Here is a 24,297-nt window from a genome sequence, read left to right as displayed (position 1 = left end):
CCTCCTTTTACTTCCTTTGTCACTCGAACGCTAGCACGGAGTCAAAACTATTTTAGTATTTTTGAACGTATCTTTTATAACCATCCCATTTCCCCGCAAACTTTTGCTTTGAGTTACCTCTGAGTTTGCTAGTCAATTGAGAGGCAGCAATGATTCTCAATGCCAAATGCTGGGAGACCCAGGAGGGGAAAAGGCTCTGGTGCTTGGATCCTGCTTGCTAGTTTCCCTTTGGGGCATCTGGTTGTCCACTGTGAGGACAAGATGCTGGACTAGATGCCACCCCCCCCACAAGCACACCTTGGCCTGATCCAGCAGGCTTTTCTTACCTGTTTATGGAACCCCTCAGTGTGGAGTCAATATATTCCTATGGCCTCAGGGGCATTTGGCCAAGATGCTGGACTAGATAGGCCATTGGCCTAATCCAGAAGGCTCTTCTTAGGTCCTTAGGTTCTTAAGCACCTAGCGAGGCCCCTGACTTCAGCCCACTCTGATTGCTAACTCCAGAACCACTTCTCCAAACTGTAGTAGACCTTCCCTTGGGGCAGGCTGGGGAAACACTGGCAGATGGTGCAGAACCTCTCTGGCCAGCTATCATACAGCTTCACGGCAAAACTCCTCTTCCACTCAAAGAACCTCTGGTAGCGGCTCTCATTCATACTGAGCAGGAAGTCTGCAAGTTCCTTCACAGAGCCAAAGTCGTCTACGTGGATGAAAGCATCACCAGGAATGAACTGCTGGTAATTGGCTCGGGGAGGCCCCATGACCACAGGCACGGCTCCAGCTAGGAGGGAGTTCCTCCAGAGCTTCTCAGTGATGTAGTCCCGGTGGACAGAGTTTTCAAAGGCCAGATAGAACTTGTATTTGGAGATGGTGGGCAGTAGGCAGGCTGGGCAGAGAGGCTTCTTGTTCGCCCTCCCATACACATCAACCTTGATGTACTTGGACAGGTTCCTGAACAGTTGCGCTCTCTGTTGGGTATGGTGGTGGTGGCTGATGACCCATGACACAAGGCCAGATTTCTCTGGGATGTCCACCTCATCTGATGGTTGGGCAACGAGCTCCCCATAAGGGATGAAGATGTCAGAGTCCCGCCTGAACGTCATGGTCCAGTTGAAGACTCCATCCCACCTGGCTAGGTCTTTGCTGTGCGTGGGGGACTCCAGGGAGAGCCACACCCACTTTTGCCCTGGGTGGGGCTTAGATGCAGGGGGGCGCGATCTGCGGTGCTGGAGTGCCCAGTGGTGGAAAACTACCACATCTGCTTGGTTGTACAGGTTGCGGTTCCAGGTCAGCTGGCAGCCCTTGATGGAGCAAAGCGTGGCACAGGGATCGCCGGTGAGGTTTAAGGCATGGCCATAGGGCCAGTCCCAGATCAGGACCATCAGTGAACGGTTCTGTGCTTGAGTTCTGCTGGGGTTATGGAATGGCTGGGCAAGGAACGTCAAGTTTAAGAACACAGCGCCAAGCAGGAACATCGCGCCAGCAAATCTCTTCATGGTTAACATGGAGTAGGAGGCCATTGTGCAGGCAGGGGCCACCATCATCTTGCTCATTAAGCATGTGCTTAATTCTCCAGAATTCAAAAGTCAGCATTTATTGTCCTTCAGTCAGTGTGGGCATTAGAAAGCTGCAACAGAGAAGAGAAGAGGAGAGTCAACTCCAGGGGAACAAGTCCAAGAAAGAAGCTTCCGTTTTTGTAAAGTTCTGACTGTGTAGAAAGTTATGAGAAGCTGCCTTAGACCACAGTAGTCTATAGTTGCCCATCTAGTCCAGTATTGTTCGCACACTGGCTGGCAAAACCTCTGCAAGCTTCGCAGGGGAGGGTCTTTCCTAACGTCTGGTATCTGGTCTAAGTTTTGAAAATGAAGATGGTGGAGATAGAAGAATTCCCCACATCATGCAGAAACAAGCTTTTGGTTCTTCTTTCCAGCTTCCCTTGTGAAAGGGCAATGAACTGTTGAAATTCTTTGTTTGTTACAATGAAAAATGGGGTTCTGTGCATCCCTCATGCTTGCTGAGTGACAAACGAGGAAGTCCTCAGAGGTTTTGCACTCACTGTGAACTCACTCCTGTGGTGGCCAGAGGGGACATAGAGATGGATTCTTGGACTCGGTTTCCCTAATGGCAATATAGCACTGATTTACCCGGTAAGGTTTTTGTAAGGATTATAGCAAAGTGTTTTGCTTTACAAGTATGCTATACATATATGGAGATCCAGTCAAAGCCAGTCCCTACCATGGATGAACCAATGCATTAACAATCACTGAATCTCCTAATCAAGGTTTTAATTTGTTTAGCAGCAGCTCAGTGGAAGAAGGAGTAGATCTGAAGCAGTGAAAACCATAGGCTCAAGACTAACTGGGACAAATCACCCAGTTTATTAGTGTAGAAAGTGCAGTAGTTATCATAGAAGTGTTTAGAATATTTAATATCAAATATCTGAAGGGACATCACGTGCAAGATGGAACAAGCTTGTTTTCTGCTGCTCCAGAAGGTAGGTCTGAACCAGTGGGTTCAAATTGCAAGAAAGGAGATTCCAACTAGGAAGAAATAGGAGATTCCGACTAGGAAGAACTTTTAGACAACATTTGCTGCTCAACAGGGGAATGAACTCCTTTCAAAGGTGGTGGGGTCTGTTTCATTGGATGTTCTTAAGCAGAGGTTGGAGGGTCCTCTATCAGGGATTCTTTAGTTGGGATTCCTGCACTGCAGGGGGTTGGACTAGATGGCCCTGGGGCCCTTCTAACTCTACAGTTCTATGATTCTATGAATTGATAGGAAATAAAACAGGGTCCATGGGATGAAATATTTGAAAATAAAGCAATTTGCATATAAATTGATTTAATCAGCGTAAATTAATTCAAGTTTTAGTAATGGTTGTTGTTGTTGGCATCTGTTTGTGAGAAAGGCTTTGGTGTGAAAGTGGTGTGAACTACTTAATAGCATTGATGAGAGAATCAGTCTGAGTAAATGACATATCTTCTCCTGACTGCATTCAGCCCATCTTGCTCTGACATATTAGATCAAAGAAAGAGTTGCGGACCTAGCAGTCCAAGTCTATATAGTTAAAGCTATGGTTTTCCCAGTAGTCATGTATGGAAGTAAGAGCTGGACCATAAAGAAGGCTGATCGCCGATGGAGGGCAGAAGGAGAAGGGGATGACAGAGGACGAGACAGTTGGACAGTGTTCTCGAAGCTACCAGCATGAGTTTGACCAATCTGTGGGAGGCAGTGGAAGACAGGAGTGCCTGGCGTGCTCTGGTCCAGGGGGTCACGAAGAGGCGGACACGACTAAACGACTAAACAACAACAACAACAAAGCATTGGAAGGCAAGCAGGAAGCCAGAAAGAAGAAAGGAACATGTTCCACCCACGCAAAAAGAACTAAGAAAACATCATTCCTGAAAACAGCTTTCATAAGGATCAGAACTGGCCAGGGAGCTGGACTTCTCCATGTGAGCATCGTACACAGGCTCTACTCCAACTGGGAAGGGGAGCAAAGCAACTGGTCTCAGCAATTTTGAACAGTGGCTGCTGTTTCAGCACTTTCTACACTCAGGTGGGGGCTCACCAGAACACATGACACTTTCACTTTTCCTTTGGGCTTCATGACCTGTTTGCTGCAACTCTCTACCACGATGCCTGGGTCTCAGAAAGTAACTGCTGGCACAGCAATATGACAGTGTCATATTCTTCTTACTCCTCCCACCATGTGCATTAAGATTACAGTCATAGCTTGGGTTACAGCCGCTTCAGGTTGCGTTTTCTCGGGTTACGGATGCGCCGAAACCTGGAGGTACCAGAATGGGTTACTTCCAGGTTTCGGTGGTTTTGCATGCACAGAAGCGCTAAATCGTGCTTTGCGCATGTGCAGAAGCACCAAATCACAACCCGCGCATGCGCAGATGCGAGTTGCGAACACTGCAGCTTGCGAACGTGCATCCCGCATGGATCACATTCGTAACCCAAGTGTCCACTGTACTATAATTCAGGGGTGCCCAAACTTTTTCGAAGAGGACCAGATTTGATGTAGTGAACAAAGGCCGACACAGGTTTTTGAGCTTTTTCTAGGATTGAAGTTTTTTTTTTTATGATTTGACCCCAATAAATAAACTGCCACAGAGGCTGGATAAAACCGGACAGGGCCCCCCCCCAAAAGAGACTTTGGACATGCCTGCTGTGATTGCTGACTATGCAAGCTAACAGGGTCCCCAATCAACAATGCAAAGTATATACAGTAGTGCCCCGCAAGACGAATGCCTCGCAAGACAAAAAACTCGCTAGACGAAAGGTTTTTTTGTCCGCGATTTGCCTCGCAAGACGAATTCCCCTATGGGCTTGCTTCGCAAAACGAAAACGTCTCGCGACATTGTTTCCTTTGTGTAAAAACCGTTAAAACCAAGGGTGCTTAGCTTGAGCAGCTGCAGTTGCGACTTGGCTTCGAGGAGCAACTGTTAGCACGTGGTTTGGTAGCCTTTTATCAGACTTTGCTCACTTTTGAAGATTTTCCAAAACTTTTCCAGAACTTTTCCAGAACTTCTCTTTCATCCATTTGGTAAGTTAAACTTTTATAACTTTTTTGGGGGGGTTTGGATTTTGGGTTGGGGTGTTTGGGATTCAAGGACTTGGTGTTGGGAAGGGGTTTGCGATAATCTGGGGGCTTGTGGGCCTTTTTGGGGAATTTTTATGATTTTCTGTGACCATTGTGCCAGGTTGCTTATTTTTGAAAATTTTTCTGAGTTTGAATTTCTGAGTGCTGGCTAGCTAGGGGAACAGTGGGGGAGGTTTCTGCAGAAATCTGGGACCATGTGGGGGTTTTTTGGGAATTTTTATGATTTTCTGTGACCACTAGGCATGGCTGTTTTTTTTCAAAAAAAATTTTCTGAATTTGAATTTCTGAGTGCTGGCTGGCTGGGGGAACAGTGGGGGAGGTTTCTGCAGAAATCTGGGACCATGTGGGGGTTTTTTGGGCATTTTTATGATTTTCTGTGACCACTAGGCATGGCTGGTTTTTTTTGAAAAATTTTTTTCTGAATTTGAATTTCTGAGTGCTGGCTGGCTGGGGGAACAGTGGGGGAGGTTTCTGCAGAAATCTGGGGGCTTGTGGGGTTTTTTTTGGAATTTTTATGATTTTCTGTGACCACTAGGCATGGCTGTTTTTTTTCAAATTTTTTTTTCTGAATTTGAATTTCTGAGTGCTGGCCATGTTGTTATTTTTTGAAATTTTTTTTGTCTGGGTGGGGAAGCAGTTGGGGAGGGGTTTGCAGCAGTAGGGGAGGGGCTGGGGGAGCAGTTGAGGAGGGGTTTGCAATTTCTGTGTTATGGGTGGGTTGGTGCGTGTCTGTGGGAGCAGTTGAGGTTTTTGAAGACATTGGTGATTTTTGAAGCTTTTCCTAAACTTTTTTTACAGCCATTTGAGGTTCCTGAGGACTTCGGTGGTTGATTGCTGAAGCTTTTCCAGAACTTCTCTTTCATCCATTTGGTAAGCTCAACTTTTAAAACTTTTTTGGGGGTTTTTGGGATTTTGGATTTGGGGTTGGGGTGCTTGGGATTCAAGGCCTTGGTTCTGGGTTTTAATTTCTGTGTGGTGGGTGGCTGGGTGCTTTTGTATTTTTTGGGTTTGAAGCACATCACTGATTTTTTTTCCTGTTTCTTAGTTTACGAAGGTAGGACCTGTGCTGCCATGGGACCCAAGAAGACTGCTCCTGCGGTGGCCGGCGAGAGGAAGAAGGAGAAGGTGACGCTGGAAATGAAGAAGGACATCATTCGGAAGCACGACGGCGGAATGCGTGTGACGGACATCGCCAGGGAGTACGGCAGGAACCCATCGACCATCGGGACCATCCTGAAGATGAGGGAGAAGATCATGGCGACTGATGCAGCCAAGGGAGTCACCAGGATCGTGAGGAACCGCCCAGCTGTCCTGGAGGAGGTCGAGAAGTTGCTGCTCATCTGGATAGAAGAGAAGCAGCGTGCAGGGGACACAGTGTCTGAGGCCGTCATTTGTGAGAAGGCCAAGGCCTTGCATGCTGACCTCATCCGGGATCAGCCAGGAACCTCAGCCGAGCCAGAAGTCTTCAAGGCTAGCAGAGGTTGGTTTGACCGGTTCAAGACGAGATCTGGCATCCACAGCGTGGTCAGGCATGGAGAGGCTGCCAGTTCTGATGTTCCTGCGGCTGAAGACTTTGCAGCGGAGTTCCTGGAGCTTGTGAAGACGGAGGGCTACGTTCCGCAGCAGGTCTTCAACTGCGACGAGACCGGGCTGTTTTGGAAGAGGATGCCCAAAAGGACTTTCATCACTCAGGAGGAGTCCAGGCTGCCTGGCCACAAGCCCATGAAGGACCGTCTGACCCTGCTCTTCTGTGCCAACGCAAGCGGCGACCTGAAGATCAAGCCCCTGCTGGTGTACCACTCGGAGAACCCACGGGCCTTCAAGAGACACAAGATCGACAAGGAGCGGCTGAGTGTCATGTGGCGATCCAACAGCAAGGCTTGGGTCACACGTGTGCTGTTTGTGGACTGGGTCAATCTTGCTTTTGGCCCTGCTGTCAAGCAGTACCTGCTGGACAACGACCTGCCGCTGAAGGCTTTGCTTCTGATGGACAATGCTCCTGCCCATCCTAAAGGCCTTGAGGTGGACTTGTTGGAGGAGTTCAGCTTCATCAACATCATGTTCCTGCCGCCTAACACCACGCCACTGCTCCAGCCGATGGATCAGCAGGTCATCGCCAATTTCAAAAAACTCTACACCAAGGAGCTTTTCAGGCGATGCTTCGAGGTGACTGACTGCACCACCATCACCCTGCGGGAATTCTGGAAGGACCACTTCGACATCGCCACCTGCTTGAAGATGGTCAACACGGCCTGGAAAGGGATCAGCCAGAGAAATTTGAATTGCGCTTGGCGCAACCTGTGGCCGGACTGTGTGGCACCAAGTGACTCTGATGCACCAGAGTCAACAGTGGTGCAGGACATTGTTGCCTTGGGGAGGACCATGGGCCTGGAGGTCACGGAGGAGGACGTCTGCGAGCTGGTAGAGGGGCACGACGACGAGCTGACCACCCAGGAGCTGGTCGAACTGCAGGCAGAGGCTGCGCAGGAGCAGGCCTCACTGGAAGAGGAGGAAGCAACTGGGGAACGGCTGTCCTCCGAAAGACTGAGGGACATTTGCCAGAGGTGGAAGGAGGTGCAGACTTTTGCAGATCTACACCACCATGAGAAGCACGTGGCACATGACGCTGGGAACTTTTATGATACGAGGGTCATGTCGTATTTCAGGGAGCTGCTGAAAAGGCGGATAAAGCAGCAGACAATGGACAGGTTCTTGACCAAGAAGCAAAGAGTGGAAGAGGAGCCTTCTTCAAGTGCTCCCCCAGAGTCTTAGAAAATGTCTGTATACTGTACTTTGTTGATTTTTAAATGTATTTCTGTCATGTTTATAAAGTTTATTTATTTTCCCTTAAATTTTTGAACTGCTCTTTACAGTATGTGTGACTTTAAAGAGCAGTTAATAAACTGTTGTTGTACCAAATTTGGCTTTGTTTGGACTTTTTTTGACCATAGGAACGCATTAATTGATTTTCAATGCATTCCTATGGGATTTCGTGCTTCGCAAGACGAAAAATTCGCTAGACGACAAAAATTGCGGAACGAATTAATTTCGTCTTGCGGGGCACCACTGTATTCTTTAAAAACCTGTGAATTTGGTTGTTTGGCTTGTTTATTTGCTCCTCCCTAATTTAGGGACTCTTTGGGCTGAAAAGTGGTATATAGACTGTAGTGGTATCACTCAAGAGGTATTGGTACATTAAAATGTGATACAAAGCTATAAGAGCGTTTGGAAATGAGTTCCAGAGGATGGGAGCCACTGCAGAAAAGGCTCCATCTCTACTGAATTCCATTTTAATTGAATTCTAAATGGTGGCCTCCAAAAACAACTGTAAAACTATTGGCTTCATGGGAATGTCAGAAGCCACCTTATACCATCAGACCATTGATCATCTGAACTCAGTATTGGCTACACTGACTGGCAGCTGCTCTTTGAGATTTAAGGTAGGGGGCATCGCCAAGCCAACCTTCAGATGCTGGGATGCTGAGGATTGAAAATGGGACCTTCTGCATGCAAAGTGAGCTAATGAGCTATTTGCTTTCCGGTTAGGACTATAGAGAGTCAGACCATTGGCCCCATCCTTCTCAGTACTGTTTACTCTGACGGGCAGTAGCTCAATATTGTCCACCAGGCTCTCCTGGATATCCGGCCCCACCTGGAGAGGCTAGCGGGGCTCAAACCGGCGACCTTCCCTGATCTACAGCCCTTCCCATCCATACAGGTCCCCAAAGTAGCTCACAAGCGCAATAAAACAAGGTAAAACAATAGGATTGGGTTAAAAACCAATAAGGAAGAGCAATAAGCCATCAGCACCATTGTAAACCAAGACTCTGAGGAGCAGAGATTTTAAATAGAAGCCTGCTCACACATTTCAAGCGAAGGCTGCCTTTCTGAAGGCCAGGCGGGAAGGAAGTGGTGGTTCTAATGAAATGCGTTGGCTATATTAAGTGCCAAGGCCCCAAAACAGCTGGAGGGCACCAGTTTGGTGAAGGCTGATTGTGGCATAAAACAAGCAGAAGGCTTGTGTAGAATGGGAAGGTTTAGGTGCACCTTCTGAATCAAGCCATGGTCCTACTTACGGTAGTTCCTGCTTCCTAGCAAAAAATAATAATAATTGTGTCCTGCCTAATGGGCACTCTTTAAAAAAAACACCACCCAAAATCTTAATCGTACGGAGAAACACTTTAATGCATGAGATCTAAAGAGGAAAGCAGAGCTTGCTCATCCTGTGTATTGCACACTGACACAGCTCAATGAGAACATACCAGCAGCCGCCAAAAATATACCGTCACCTGCTATAATCTATATATACAGTAGAAGGAACCACACCCTTACAGCAAAAGTTATTCTAACCCTCCTTTGTACTGTTAATAACATTCCCAGCTGTCGACGTTTCTGGTTTTGACTGCAATTTCCCCTGGAGTAAGTCCCTCTAAGCTCAGTTGGACTTATTTCTGGGTGGACAAGAATCAGTTTTCACATTCAGAAGTTTTACACCTGAGGTCCCGCACTGGGGTTTCTTCTGACAGTTGCCTCTTAAGTTGACTGCGGTTTTTATTGTTAGGTTTCCACTCTCTTTTTGTTTGTATGACACCTAGAGAATTTGGTGTAGGAGGTGTCTCGTAGATATGATAACAGAATGGTGTCGTGCTTAAGAGTGCCGAACCTGGGACACAAAGGGGTTCAAATCCCCACGCAGCCATGAGGTTTCCTGGCTGAGACCTTGAGCTAGTCACTGCCTCTCAGCCTGACCTACCTCACAGGGAGGGGGGATATTAACGCAATTTTCAAAAATGCAATTATCAATGTCTTTTTAAAGGGCATCTCCAGATGATCTGTATAAAGTGGTACCTTGGGTTAAGAACTTAATTCATTCTGGAGGTCTGTTCTTAACCTGAAACTGTTCTTAACCTGAAGCACCACTTTAGCTAATGGGGCCTCCTGCTGCCGCTGTGCCATTGGAGCACGATTTCTGTTCTTATCCTGAAGCAAAGTTCTTAACCAGAAGCACAATTTCTGGGATAGCGGAGTGTGTAACCTGAAGCGTATGTAACCTGAGGTACCACTGAATTGAGCATTCATCCTGATTTGTTTTCAGGGAGTGATCAGATGAATTTAGCTATTTATTGAGCATCTGTTCTGATATTTTTAATGCAGAGGTAAAATGATTTTGCAACAAAGCAACTGTTATCCCACATTTTCCAGTATATTTTCCCATCACTTTCCTTATCTTTTTTTTTTTTGTCAAATCTTTTTTATTAAGTTTTACATTGCCACTTTACAGTCAAACCTTAAACATCAACATCATCATTTAGGATTCCTTAAATCCTTTGACTCGCCTCCGCCTTTCCATGGTGACCACTATCAACCGTTTTTCACCTGCTTCTCTTATTTTCTTTATTTTTCTTAAATAGTCAATTTTTACCATAATTTTTAGTATGTTACAAGCATTACTCAAATCCTCTCAGAGTTTTTAGTTGTTTACAGTGTTCTCTTAAATACATTGTAAATTATTCCCATTCCTTCTTAAAGTTCTTCTCTTCCTGTTTTCTGATTTTCCCAATCAGTTTCGCCATCATCATTTTCCTTATCATGAAAGTTTGGGTGTGTGCTGTTTTTGGGTAGGGGGGAATGGGTTTTTTTGCACAAGAACCCCAAACCAACTATAATAGCACAACCTGAATTTGCTGATATGTGAATGAATCTCATTCACAAATAGCAACAATGCGGAAGTAACCCAAATGTGTAAGATTTGGCAATGTTTTAATCCTTACCTTAAAAAAAATTACTCTCCAAAATGTGAAAATGAAAGTTTCTCCATCTGAAGCCTTAGCTGCAAATTTGGCAAAGGATGCTGGTTTTCAAAAGTGTTCAAAATGTGCCCATTCTAGAGGTAGACTAATGAGGACATGGAGGGGAGGGGAGCTTGTATATGTGGCGTTCAGGAAGCAGTGAATGGCTGAGAATGTCAAGCTCATGAGTCAAGATTAGCTGAAGTTAGATGGAGAGATTTATTTTCTCCTTCCTTCAGCTTTTCAGCTTATCATTTAAAAACAACACTGTCCTAAGAAAAAGCAAACAGGCAGCTTGATAAAATTCTTACCCCTCTCCCAGGGAGATCCCGGCCGTAGCAACACAAAATGCAAAAAGTCAGAGAGAGTAAAGCAGCAGAAAGCAATGAATCAAGTGCCACATAAAATCCTACTTTAAATTTATATTAAAAAAAACCAAAGTAGCACACAACTGCTAGCCCTTGGTTAACCAAGTGCAAAAAACCAAACAAGCCCAGGGGTCTCTTAGAACTGTGTTAATCTTTTTAAAAAAGTAATTGCAATTCATTTTGATTTGATTTTTTAAATAAATAAATAAATCTGTCTGGTTGGGGTTCAAGGCACCTAACCAAAAATATCAGGAAAAGCATTCCCATCAAACAACAACCCCCCCCAACAGCTTAATTACCATTTTGCCCTCCTTGTCATAAGATGCTCGAAACCTCACGGATCCTTTCTTTTTAAAGAGGCCTTTTTTCTTCGGAAACAGCAGCAGAGGGAAGAAGCAGCTGAGTAGGGGATCACAATCTCTTTCCTTTCCTTCTTCTTTTTCTCTTGGTAAGATTTCATCACCAGCGTCTTTCACACCCTGCTTCTACAGTGGTTTCCTGAAACTTCACATTGCGTTTTCATGTGGTTGGACACCCTTCCACAGCAGTGCCTGGTCTTGCATGGCAGCACATGGCGGGGGGGGGGCGGGCGGGAGAATTTAGGCAACACTCAAAGGTGGAGTGGGTCTGATTAAGATAACTTAGGGTGGGGGTAGCAGTGCTAGATCAAACCACAAGATTTTGTGGAGTGAGAGAACGCCTAGTATATTTCCCCCTCACTCACTCACCCAGCCACTCTCTCATAATGCCAGAGATTTGTGACATCCAACAGAACAGATTTAACCCAGACTTCTTCAAAAGATTAGTCTATGAAAGGAAACTCCCACCATCCCTGTTGGTTAGGCTGGCTGGGGGGGGGGGCAGGTGTTGGCAGACCCAAAACATATGGGAAGATGTAGTGCCCTATTCCTGGTCTATTCTGACTGACAGCGTCTCTCTGGGTTTTAAAACTGGATGGGGCCATTCAGAGAAGCTTTGAAGGGAACCCAGGAACCCAGATCAGTTACCCCAGATGTAGAGGTTGCTGAGATGAGGCACTTCATGGATTTGCAGAATTGTAGAGTTCAAAGGGGTCCCAAAGGTCATCTGGCCCAACCCCCTGCAATGGAACGGGCTGCCTTGGAAGGTGGTGGGCTCTCCTTCTTTGAAGGTTTTTAAGCAGAGATTAGATGGCCACCTGTCATGTATGAGCTAGCTGAGATTCCTGCGCTGCAGGGGCTTCGACTAGAACAGGGTCCAGCAAACTTTTTTAGCAGGGGGCCGGTCCACTGTCCCTCCGACCTTGTGGGGGGCCGGACTATACAGTGGTACCTCGGGTTACAGATGCTTCAGTTTACAGACGCTTCAGGTTACAAACTCCACTAACCCAGAAGTAGTACCTCAGGTTAAGAACTTTACCTCCGGATGAGAACAGAAATCACGTGGTGGCGGCAGCTAAAGTGGTGCTTCAGATTAAGAACAGTTTCAGGTTAAGAACGGACCTCCAGAACGAATTAAGTTCTTAACCTGAGGTACCACTGTATTTTGAAAAAAATAATGAATGAATTTCTATGCCCCACAAATAACCCAGAGGTGCATTTTAAATAAAAGCACACATTCTGTAATGTAAAAACACACTGATTTCTGGACCATCCGCGGGCTGGATTAAGAAGGTGATTGGGCCGGATGCGGCCCCCGGGACTTAATTTGTCTACTCATGGACTAGATGACCCACTGGGCCCCTTCCAGCTCTGTGATTCTGTGCATTCCATAGAAGTATCCCATATTTCAAACACATGTGAACTGGGAGCCCCAACATAGTGTTGTAAACAATCTGCCCTTCTTCCCTTATGGGGTATCCAAGAGCCCGTATACAGTCCTTAAGTGGGTTCCCTGTCGGTCGGAGAAAATAACAGAGGCCAACCAGAGAATATTGAGAAGCAAAGCAGCTAGCAAGCCTGATCTTTATTAAAGCTGTTGCAACAGGGTGCTCCCCTCACACGCCAGAAAGGAGGAGGACCCAGAACCAAGGTGTGCCTGCCCATTTATAGACATTTTAAATTCCCTGCCTTGGAGCTCAAGACCACCCCTCCATACATCATACATACACCCCAGAAGGGATGTAACCCAAGACCACCCCCCAGATACATCATACCTACATCACAGAAAAGGCGGTCTACAACAGAAATTTGAATGTTGTTATTTTCCTGTCTGCCAGGTTATCTGATAATGCCTTATCTGATTGCCTTTCCTGGTAGTCTGGCCATTCCTTTGAGATGGTGATTTCCCAATTCCTGAGACAATGGGAAGGTTCCCTCACACCCTCCCTCCTTGCCAAGAAAACATTTGGTCAGTTTGGGAGTCAAAATCATTTCAGGACAGTCTTCCTGTGCTGCTCCAGACATGTGGTTTATATATTTATGTACGTGTTTGCTTGGTACATTTATGAACATTTATTATATATATAAGACCTTTAATTTTTTATTAAAATAGTGTCTGCAGAATGCACTCAGACACACACATTGTGGGGCCTGGTAAGGCATGCTAGCCACCCCATCATTATTATTATTGTTAAAAGTTTGGGGCGTGGGGACAAGACTCCCCTAAAATCTTTGGATTCATTAAAACTCCATAATTCCTGGCTATAGTAAATGTCAGAGTTTAATCAATGGATTTAGCAGTGTAAAAATAAAGACTAGACTTGTTTTCCTGGCACAGGCAGAGTCATTAAGCAGTCAAGAAAGCCATCAACAAGGCAGACACAGAGCAGGGAGACCCCACCCTGAGCTCTGGGTAATTAGCAAAAGGCAATCCCTAAGTTGGGGAGGGCGGGGAGTTTCTAGAATTGCAGTAGGCAGTGAGGTAAGCGAACAGGGGCAGGGAGGAAATGTCCCTTTGGCAAGCCAGAACAGGAGGCAGGCAGCCTGCTTTATGCTGCACAAAGGGCCAGACATGATGTTTGGGGTCTCTTGTAATCTGAGGCTGCCGCAATGAGAGGAACAGGATCCTCTTGGGATTTGAATGCTCTGCATTCTCTCCATAAAGATGCAGGTTGTATATATGCATAAATAAAACCATATACCATAAAGACAGCACGGATTCTGTTGTGCCTCATTGTCCAAAGAAAATACAGACCCTCGTGGTGATTGTTGTTGTTTAGTTATTTAGTTGTGTCCGACTCTTCATGACCCCATGGACCATGCCCAATACCCCTGGAATTTGTGTGTGGGGTGTTTTTTTTTGGGGGGGGGGAAAGCAGCCTTTGTGAGGGTTGAAGTTCTAGGTGTTCTGCTTGCTTTTGGGAAGTGAGTCTGAGCATCCCCAATCTTTCTTCTGTGAAATGGGTATTTTGTAGTGTCCACAAGAGTTTTCTAGACTTCCAGCTCCACCCCCGTTCTTCAAAAGGTTCATGACCACTGCACTAATGCCAATATTATGATGAGAGTGTTTGGAAGAGGTGCATGCAAAAGGATAGCAGGATTTTAAAAATCAGGGTTTTATTTTATTTCTTTTAAAAAGAGGCTTAAAACCCCCCAACCAGATTTGTATCCTAGCCAGCTCTAAGTTGCCACTGTGAAAAGAAAAAGAGAGAACTTAGGGAACACTAAAAGGTGTCAGAGAGCCAGGTAAAGGTAAAGGTACCCCTGACCGTTAGGTCCAGTTGCGGTCAACTCTGGGGTTGTGGTGCTCACTTCGCTCTATACGCCGAGGGAGCCGGCGTACAGCTTCTGGGTCATGTGGCCAGCATAACTAAGACGCTTCTGGCGAACCAGAGCAGCGCACGGAAACGCTGTTTACCTTCCTGCCGGAGTGGTACCTATTTATCTACTTGCACTTTGACGTGCTTTTTTACTGCTAGGTTGGCAGGAGCAGGGACCGAGCAACGGGAGCTCACCCTGTTGCAGGGATTCGAACCGCCGACCTTCTGATTGGCAAGTCCTAGGCTCTGTGTTACCAGGGTTCAAATCCCCACCTGGCCACAAAGTTCACTGAATGACCTTGGGCCAGTCACTGCCTCTCAACCTAGCCTACCTCACAGAGTTGCTGTGGGGATTAAATTGTGGGGGGATCATGTACACCAACTTGCACCTGTTGGAGAAAAAGGTGGGATATAACTGTGCCATGAATAAAGTAAGTTTCATGAATTTCAGACGTGAGAGAGAACTTGAATCACTGTCTTCAGATTAATCGCTGGTTCCACATTTTGGGGCAATATTTCCTCCCTGCAGCTGCCCTTGAAATGTTGACCATTGACAACGGTCCTGGTCAGGTCATCCAGATGAAGCAGACGGGTTTTTAATAGTAGAGTGTCATGATTCTTTTGCCAGTCACTGGCATTTCCTACCATTCCCCCCAGGAGGCGCTCTTGTTCCTGAATTTGGCATTCAGCTCTAACAAAAGTAAGCCGAAAGTGGCAAATTCATTGGCAAGAGGCCACCTGCGAGAAAGAAGGGGGGAAATTCCCTGTTTTTCACAAAGAGTGCTAAAAACTGGGTCTGCATTTGTTCGTTTGCTTTGTTTACCCCTGATTTCCCTTGCACTGTTGTTTCCACGGCGCTTGGATTTCGAACTGTAAGTTCCTGGGGCAGAGAACTATTCCCTTTTGCTCTGTTAAAAGGGTCATGCGCACTGATGGCCCGACAGCAACATTTTTTAAAATGACATTTCTGGGGGGTGCAGGGAGGAAGAAAGTATGTTTGCAGTGGCAACCCTTGAAAACTTGCCGGGATGTGCCCCTCCTTATCCTCTAGTACCATTGTTTAATCTCACGAGGGTGAATCTTTGCCAGATGCAATTTCTTCTTTATCAGATTCCCCAGTGAGAACAAAAATGCTGCGCTCACGCTGACCCTTCTGCAGCCCTCCCCTCCAGAGCACGAAAGCAAAATGCCACTGCAAAGCCACCACAGCTGGCCTTGCCTGCTGCAACATCCCGGCCATATCCATCATTCTCTGCCCAAGTGGGTCACTCCCCAGGGTGCCCACTCTCTGGTTCCCTGGAGGACAAGTCTCTTCTGCACATGATCTTTTACACCTGACCCAGCACTTCAGCTGGGCGCCTGAGCCCCCAGAGGGAATAGCAGCTGGGAGGACATGTTTTGTGACTGCCCTAAATTGGCTGCCGAAAATCTGGAGGAAACACGTGAAGGTCGTGTATGACCTGAAGATTATTTTTAAGAAGCGCCTGCCTGGGTTGGATCAAATATCCACCTGGTTTCCAGCTGCTGCCGGATATCTCCAGTCCAGAAAGTTCCTAGTCAAGGATTAATCAGACATCTATCCCTGCTCTTTCCTCCTAGCACCTGCTGTTTAGGGTATATTGTATAAGAACCTAGGAAGAGCCCTAGTGAATAGGACTGAAAACCCACTGAGTCCAGCATCCTGTCTACACAGTGGTCAGTGTCAAGCCAGCAAGCAGGACTTGGGCACAAGAGTCCTCTCTCCTCCTGTGGGTACCTGATACAGTGGTACCTCGGGTTACAGACGCTTCAGGTTACAGACTCCGCTAACCCAGAAATAATACCTCGGGTTAAGAACTTTGCTTCAGGATGAGAACAGCAGCAGGAGGCCCCATTAGCTAAAGTGGTGCTTCAGGTTAAGTACAGTTTCAGGTTAAGAACGGACCTCCGGAACAAATTAAGTACTTAACCCGAGGTACCACTGTATTCAGAAGCATTGCTGTCTCTAACAGTGGAGACAGAGCAGAGTCGTCATGGCTAGTGGCAGGGCTTTCTTATTTTTATTTTTTGCTGGAACTCACCTGGAACTCAGTTCTGGCACCTCTCAGGTGGGTGCTGTTGCCATTACAAGAGAACGAGGGAGGCCTTCATGCTGAATTCTGGCACCTCTTTTTTCTAGGAAAAATAGCACTAGCTAACTAGTGGGCACTGATACCCTCCTCCTCTGTGAATTGGTCTAATATTCTTTTAAAGCCATCCAAAGTTGTTGGCCACTGCTGCCACCTGCGGGAGCAAGTTCTGTAGTTGGAATATGCACTGTGTGAAGAAGGACTTCTATCTGTCCTGAACTTCCCCTATTCAGCTTCACTGATTGACCATGGTTTCTAGCATGGAGAGGGAGAAAAGCTTTTTTCTGTCCACTTTCTTCATGCCACATTTAATTATATACACTCCTACCAGGTCACATTTTACTCACCTTTTCTCTAAACTAAAAAAGGTCCAAATTCATTTCCCCATCGGGGTGTCGTTCCATCTTCTTTATATTTTTGTTTACCCATTTCTGACCCTTTTCTAACTCTACAATAGCCATTCTGCGGTACCTCTGATCATGGACATGAAGGCCTAAACAACTGTCCTTGTTTGAAGAACTGAAGGAAGGGATTGAAGGAATTGTTGTCTGCACCACAAAATACCCATTTCACAGAAGGAAAAATGGTGATGGCCAGGATGCTGTAATGGTTAGAGTGTCAGATGATGACCTGGGAGACCAAGGTTCAAATCCCCACAGCCATGGAGCTTACTGGGTGACCTGGAGGGACCAGTCATTGCCTCTCAGCCTAACCTACCTCACAGGGTTATTATGGGGATTAAATGAGGAGTGGGAGAACCATGTGCACCACCCTGAGCTTGAAAAGAAAGTGGGATATACATGCAATGCAATGGTGCTCAGAACGCCTCCCTTACAGCAGGCAAAACACCCCCACACCTCCAAAACAAATAGACATCAGCAAACACAGGGGAAACAAGAACACCTTCCCCTCTCTACCCCCCCCCAAAAAGAGGGACTCATGCCAAACCACACACCAACCTACTCAATTAAGAAGAAATAGTGTTGGGCAGAGGGTTTTGGTGGGTCCCCAAAAGCTATATGTGAGGTCACTGTGGTACCCAGTGGGTGCCACGTTGGAGGCTACAGAACTAGAGGCTGTACACTGCTGTCATGACTAGTAACCATCTCAAATCTGGCAGTTCTCAACTGGGAGAGAGTGAATCTGGTTTAATACCAGGTTGCTTTTCGTACTACAGACAGAGCTTAAATGTTCTCCCCCCACAGTAGTGGGGGAGAGTTTGACTTTTAGAAAAGGATGCCAGCGTGACTTAGCTGTGAAGAGCCTCAAATGCCTCTGTTTTCAAAGTGCAAGGCAGTCCATAAATCTCCAATGGACAATAATATCAGGAACAAATAAAAAAACATGTTTTACCTTTTCCCTCCATCATCATCATCATTTTGTTAATGTTTATTGCTGAATTTTGTTCTTCCTCTCTGCTGCGTTGAGGATAACCATCTGCAGACACAAGTGAGAAGCAAATAATGAATTGTACTAATAGATAGGAAGGCTTGCATGATGCTCACTGCGATGTTATCGCAGGGCCTGGCAGAGGCATCCCCACATTCCCATTAGTCTGGTTCTTCCAGTGCAGTGTGAGCAGGTTGCAATCAGGCATTTGGATGCTACATTTATTTTCATGCTGGCTGGGATTTGGTTCTGCTTTCGGTTTTAAATTAATATTTATAATGGATGCAGTTTTTCAAAAGGTTCCCCCCCCCGAAAAAGAACTCCCTTTTAGAGTATTATTAATTTAGAATTCCTAATAAAATAAACATTAACCAGTATTATAAATATAAATTATCATCCTTATCAATTAAACAACAATTGCAGGGGTTGGACGGGATAATCCTTGGGTAAATTCAACTCAACAGTTACATGATTCTAATTTAAAGGTACAGCAACATTAAGAATGAGCTGTGTATGCAACACAGCTATATTTAAAAGTAAACCCACTGAAAATATATATAAAAAAATTAAGAATTGTCCAGTAGCACCTTGTTGTTGTTGTTGTTGAGTTGTTTAGTTGTGCCCGACTCTTCGTGACCCCCTGGACCAGAGCACGCCAGGCACTCCTGTCTTCCACTGCCTCCTGCAGCTTGGTCAAACTCATGCTGGTAGCTTCGAGAACACTGTCCAACCATCTCGTCCTCTGTCGTCCCCTTCTCCTTGTGCCCTCCATCTTTCCCAAAATCAGGGTCTTTTCCAGGGAGTCTTCAAAGTATCAGCTTCAGGATCTGTCCTTCCAGTGAGCACTCAGGGCTGATTTCCTTCAGAATGGATAGGTTTGATCTTCTTGCAGTCCATGGGACTCTCAAGAGTCTCCTCCAGCACCATAATTCAAAAGCATCCATTCTTCGGCAATCAGCCTTCTTCATGGTCCAGCTCTCACTTCCATACATCACTACTGGGAAAACCATAGCTTTAACTATACGGACCTTTGTTGGCAAGGTGATGTCTCTGCTTTTTAAGATGCTATCTAGGTTTGTCATTGCTTTTCTCCCAAGAAGCAGGCGTCTTTTAATTTCGTGGCTGCTGTCACCATGGAACCCAAGAAAGTAAAATCTCTCACTGCCTCCATTTTTTTCCATTCTATTTGCCAGGAGGTGTTGGGACCAGCGGCTATGCTCTTAGTTTTTTTGATGTTGAGCTTCAGACCATATTTTGCGCTCTCCTCTTTCACCTTCATTCAGTAGCACCTTAGAGACCAACTAAGTTTGTTCTGGGTCTAAGCTTTTGTGTGCATGCACACTTCTTCAGATACAGTGAAACGAAAGTCACTAGACCCTTATCTATAGTGGGAGGGTGGGGTGTGGTTTTTCTCAGGAGGGTAGTGGGAGATGGGTGATTGACTCAATGGTAAACCTGTTGACGACTGTTAAGGACAGGAAAAAGCAAGGGATCGTATGCAGATGACTAGCATATGAGACGGGAATCCAATATCTCTATTCAGACCAGGTCTCTCCATAGTTTTCAGTTTAGTGATAAGTTGTAATTCAGCAACTTCTCAAGTCTGTTTCTGAAATTCTTTTGTAGTAAGAACCCCAAGTGAATCATGCCCATTCAATGGGTCTACTCTGAGCAACATTATCTTGTACCACACACCCAAACCTGCACAGAAGCTTAAATATGGATCTGCACATTAAATTCAAAGCACGTCTCTGCTCCCCCCCCCCCCGCAACCCTGGAAACTGTACAGTGGTACCTCGGGTTAAGAACTTAATTCGTTCTGGAGGTCCATTCTTAACCTGAAACTGTTCTTAACCTGAAGCACCACTTTAGCTAATGGGGCCTCCTGCTGCCGCTGCGCCGCCAGAGCACGATTTCTGTTCTCATCCTGAAGCAAAGTTCTTAACCCGAGGTACTATTTCTGGGTTAGCAGAGTCTGTAACCTGAAGCGTCTGTAACCTGAGGTACCACTGTATGTGCTTCGTTAAGGATGTTGGGAATTGTAGCTCTGTGGATGGAGAAACTACAGTTCCCAGATTCTTTGGAAGGCGACGAGGAGTCCTGGTCCTTTATACAGGGGCCGTGGTTCTACCTCAACCACCTAAAAGGGTTCTAGCACCTTAAATGCGAACTCGTTCCCTAATAGGGCAGAAGCTTCCTTTTGCATCAGCCCACGCCATCAGAAGCAGGATGGGTTATTTAATTAGCAGATTAATTGTGACATATAATCTTTCAGGAGAGAGGGAGAAGCGGGCGGCGGAGCAGCGGGTATCTGCAGGAAATGCTTTTTAAACAGGGCTGCAGAGTGAGAGTCAATCTGTTCCTCTCCTGCCACCAGGTCTTTGTCGGGGCGGAGGGGGGGGTGACGCCGGCTGGTAATCCATTCGGTGATCCAGGAGCGCAAATCTTCCTTTATCCCTCTCCCGGAGTCCGCGCCCCCGCCCAGCTGAGCCGGAGCTGCTGCTGGGCTGTCTCTTTAAGAGGCCGGGGCCTGGCGCTGGGATAGGGGCGGGCTAAGAGGCTTGCAAGGCAATGCAGCGGCGGCGGCAGCAGCAGAACACCGGAGACTGGCAGGCGCAGGCAGGCAGATGTGTGCTCGGTAATGCAAAGGGGAGATAGCCAGGGGCCCCGCTTCCTTGGAAAGCGAAATGGACCGGCAGTTTCTCAATTGCATGCTAGCGGGGTTGGCTGTTTGGGTTGTTGTTGCTGCAGCAGCTGCCTTACACCGGGTTGCAAAAGCCTGATTCCCAGCTCTCCCAGCCCCGCTCCATTTTTTTAAAAAGGGTGCCTGATAATATCCGCTTTCCTTCCCACCCCTGATCTGCAGGAGACAAAGCCGAAAGCTCGCCAGGCCGCCGCTATTGCCGCTGAATCAAAAGCCGGCTTTTATTTCAATTTCGGGCGGGGGGAGCCGGGGAGCGTCGGCTCAGAAGACCTCTCGGTAGGCCGGGCTGTGCCCCCAACTTCTCTCCCCACCGATTTGCCTCCACTGCCCGCAATGCTTTGCAGCTGATGCCTCGCCGGAGCAGCCAAGATGGGGTTTTTGCACCAGTTGTATCTCTTGCTATGGAAGAATGTTACCCTCAAGCGACGGAGTCCGGTTAGTAGAGGGGGGGCCGGGGGGTTGTGCGGGGGGAGTTGGCGGAAGGGTTTTCTTTTCTTTTTTGGGGGGAAGAGTTATCTTCAAAGAGCTGGGACTCGAATGCAGGTGAGAGTGGGCGGGCAGGATTGGAACTCACCCCCCCGCAACACTGTTCCTTTTATTTTTAAGCACCGGGGCTGCAAGGCCCCCGGAGGACCGGGCAGGCTGTGAGCAAGTGTGGTTTGCTTTTGTTATTTTAAAAAAGGACAATTTTCTACTGGGGTTAGGAAAGACCCTTCCCCTAAAAAAGCCACAACTCCATTAAGGCCGCAAGCGGGGTAATGGGGTGCTGAGAGAAAGCCGCCCCTTCTGATTAGTCTGTGTTTGGGACAGGGGTCTCTCACCTTCCGCCGGCCCCCCCCCCCCACTTCTGGTTTGACTACAAGAAATGAGATTTGTGATGATGCTTCCATCCCCACTTTGCTTTGGGTGCAGGAAAAGCACTCCTGTTTTCTTGATTAGGATGAGAGGGGGTGAAGGATCCCCCCCTTAATTGGGAGGTGGTTAGGAGCTCAGTGCTGTTTTGGGTGTTGGGGGGGGAGTGCTCCTTGCTTCCTCAATAGAGCCTGCCCTCCCCACCACTAATTTTTAGTTATTTCTTGCAGTTGTTGCGGATTAACCTGCAAAAGGTTGGTTGAGTTTGAGTCTTCCAGTTTCAGAATGTGGTCATTCAACATTTCATCCACATCTGGGGTGTGATTTCTCCTTGCTCCCCCCCCCCCCACTTTTAACCTCCTAAATGTGAGGCAGAAAGGTGAACAGGGCTGAAGAAGGCATTTCCTTGCACCACACATTGTTAACCTGTGGAACAGCTTGCCCTGTGGCGCTTACGTGGCTCAAAAGAAGAGATAGGTGGGGTTGTTTTGGGGAGGGGTATCTACTAACTGCACAGTTCAAAATGTATCTCTCTCAAAATATTTGTGGGTTAAAAAAATAAATAAACATATCCAACCATTTTTACCCCACTCTCCTATGTAAAAGGTATGAGAAGCATGAAATGGGTGCATTCGTAACTTAGCTCAGTTGGTAGAGCTTGGTGCTGATGAAGAGTCTGGGCTACGCTAGGCAGTGTCTGAATGGGGCTCTTTGGGTCCCTTATATTATATTACTGGGGTGCACCATTCAGATAGCTTCACTGACACCTTTAAAAGTTGGGTCATTTTAGGAGGATGGAGGCTAAGGTGAGATTTAAATCCAGTTTTCCCCCTGGACTGGGTCTATATTTAGACTCGCTGGCATGCAGAACTCCTTGCCACAAGAATTCTTGATTGCTTGTAAAATTCATGTGCCTCTTTAAATAAAGGGTAAAAGGAATAGTCATAGCAGCAGCTGCTGGTTATGATAACCTTCCAGCCTCCTTTACCAGAGAGAGTAAATTTTCTAGTTACTAGTTGCTGGGCATCAACAGCAGCATGGGATGGATATTCCCATCATGCTTTGCTTGTGAGCCTCCCTGGGGCATTTGATTGGCCAGTGTCTGTTGGCAGAATACCGATCAGATGGACTGCTGATCTGGCTTAAGAGTGCCTTTTTTTTAATGAGGGATATATAATTCTCCCTCTTTTAGAAGGAGTTGCCTGGCCTTCTAAATATAAAAAATATAAAAATATGGAGGCATAGGTTCTGTGGTTTCCTTTCCAAAAGTGAAGCACAACCAACCCAGATCCCAGGCAGTTGCCCTGTCTCGAGACAGAGCAGGATAGCGCAAGGCTGTGGAAATTTTCCTGTGGCATGCCATGGTTGAGATTTTGGCTGCGATCTGTTTCCCTCCCTCTGACGGCACAGCGGCCTGGTGGCTGCTTGGCCTCCAAAGCCTGGCAGGTGGTCTATTTATAAACAATATAGGATAAAGAGTGGGGGCAGGGAGGCTGCTAGCACCCATCCATCTATCCATCCCAATCTCTGCTGTGGGCACCACCTTTGCAAAAGCAGTGCTCTGGTGCTCCTGCAGCTCTCACCTGGTGCAGGTGTGCCCCTCCTCAGATTATCCACATCCTCTTCCATATGTTATTTGGAGAGAAATACTTTCTGTTGCTGCACAGATTGGGCTGGCTGTGACCAGCTGCGGGTCCCTGCTCTGGGGTGCCTCTTAACTGACTCATCTCCCACGTCCCACCTGCCCAAGCAGCCAGGTCTCATTGCTCCACCGCTCTCCCCCACCCCCCAAATTCCCTGACTCTGACAATCTTATGTGGGTCAGGTCTGTCTCCCTCCCTCCCTCTCCATTTATTTTTAAAAATTTCTCCTTTCCCTACTTGCCAAACCATCCAGTGCAGCTTTGCTTGATGTTATATATGAGAAAGATTGAGAGAGGGGTGGGAAATGATTGGGGCTTTATCCTGACCCTTGCTAGATTCCTCCTTCCTTTCGCCCCCACGCCACCAAGTGAATGGATTCATTTTGAGAGGGGGGTCTATCTTGTCCCACATTGCTTTAGTCGGCAACCAAATTTGCTGGAAGGCTGTTTTGAGAAGGGGGGTTGTGGGAAGTGGGGTGGGGGAGACGAGGGACAAAGCCCTTCTCAAGCCGCCCCCTGGCAAAGTAGCCTGCCGAGGCTGCCACTTTTCATACTTACGTTGATACCTCTGAGTTGGCGCCACCAACGCCTTTTAAAGGGGCTGGATTTGTCTGAAGAGTTTATGACCTTCCATTTGATCCAAAGTATGGGGGTCTCAGGGGTTAGGAAGAAGAGCTCTGTGCCTCTGCACTGGGCACTCGAATAACAGGGCAGGGCTCAGCCTTGGTATTTAAAAAGAGATTCTAAAGCTCAGGTGTTGGCCTTTCTTCCAGTGGTTTCTACCTGCGTCCTGTATGAGTCTGGGGTACTGCCACATTTCCGAGTTCAGCTCTCTTGTCACTGCACTGGAATCCTCTGCTGAAGCGAGGCAGCAAGGGGCATTGGTTTTCCTTTCTTCCCTTTAATATATGTGCATTCTAATGAAGGACTTTTGCAGGATGAACCCAGATCTTCCTAGGTAGCCAGTGTAATATTTTGCTTCTGGGGTGATTAACTCTGCGGAGAGCTTGTTAACAAAACAAAAGTAGACTGGGGCCAGGCCCTCGGGGTTGGAATCTGTTTCTGGGGCCTGGTGCTACAGAGAAAGTACCTCTGAGCATGTTCTGAGTACCTTGGTTTTGTCGTTGAATAACTCCACACAGCTAGAATGTGGA

At 46.9% G+C, this 24,297-nt stretch overlaps 2 protein-coding genes across 4 annotated transcripts in view; one reads left to right on the top strand and one right to left on the bottom strand.

The window, feature by feature from the left end:
* Positions 1 to 398: 398 nt before the first annotated feature.
* FUT7 (fucosyltransferase 7) lies at positions 399 to 11,273 on the bottom strand. 2 transcript variants are annotated; one of them, XM_083484562.1, is made up of 2 exons: positions 11,069 to 11,273; positions 399 to 1,627 (listed from the first exon to the last, which is right to left on the bottom strand). In XM_083484562.1, exon 2 carries the CDS (start codon positions 1,551 to 1,553, stop codon positions 495 to 497), a length of 1,059 nt encoding a protein of 352 aa, XP_083340688.1. In that variant the 5' UTR covers positions 1,554 to 1,627; positions 11,069 to 11,273; the 3' UTR covers positions 399 to 494. The 2 variants fall into 2 exon arrangements, with proteins under 2 accessions (XP_083340688.1, XP_083340689.1); XM_083484563.1 differs by lacking the exon at positions 11,069 to 11,273 and adding an exon at positions 10,384 to 10,456.
* Positions 11,274 to 20,476: 9,203 nt separating this feature from the next.
* Positions 20,477 to 24,297, top strand: part of ABCA2 (ATP binding cassette subfamily A member 2) — a 102,391-nt gene continuing 98,570 nt past the window's right edge. Inside the window, exons 1-2 of one of the 2 annotated variants that reach the window (XM_083485647.1) lie at positions 20,477 to 20,583; positions 20,812 to 21,084. In XM_083485647.1, the coding sequence (XP_083341773.1) occupies positions 21,019 to 21,084 (66 nt within the window). In that variant the 5' untranslated portion in view covers positions 20,477 to 20,583; positions 20,812 to 21,018. Of the gene's footprint in view, positions 21,085 to 24,297 lie in introns of both variants that reach the window. The other variant, XM_083485648.1, reaches the window with a different exon arrangement.

The sequence above is a fragment of the Podarcis liolepis genome (assembly GCF_965112155.1).
Source record: "Podarcis liolepis genome assembly, chromosome: Z".
NCBI classification, from domain to species: Eukaryota; Metazoa; Chordata; class Lepidosauria; order Squamata; family Lacertidae; genus Podarcis; species Podarcis liolepis.
This window is presented reverse-complemented; position numbering and strand designations above follow the sequence as displayed.

Bases quoted from the DNA above. Each gene is read 5' to 3' on its own strand.
- FUT7 (XM_083484562.1), bottom strand. From the start codon at position 1,553: ATGAGCAAGATGATGGTGGCCCCTGCCTGCACAATGGCCTCCTACTCC.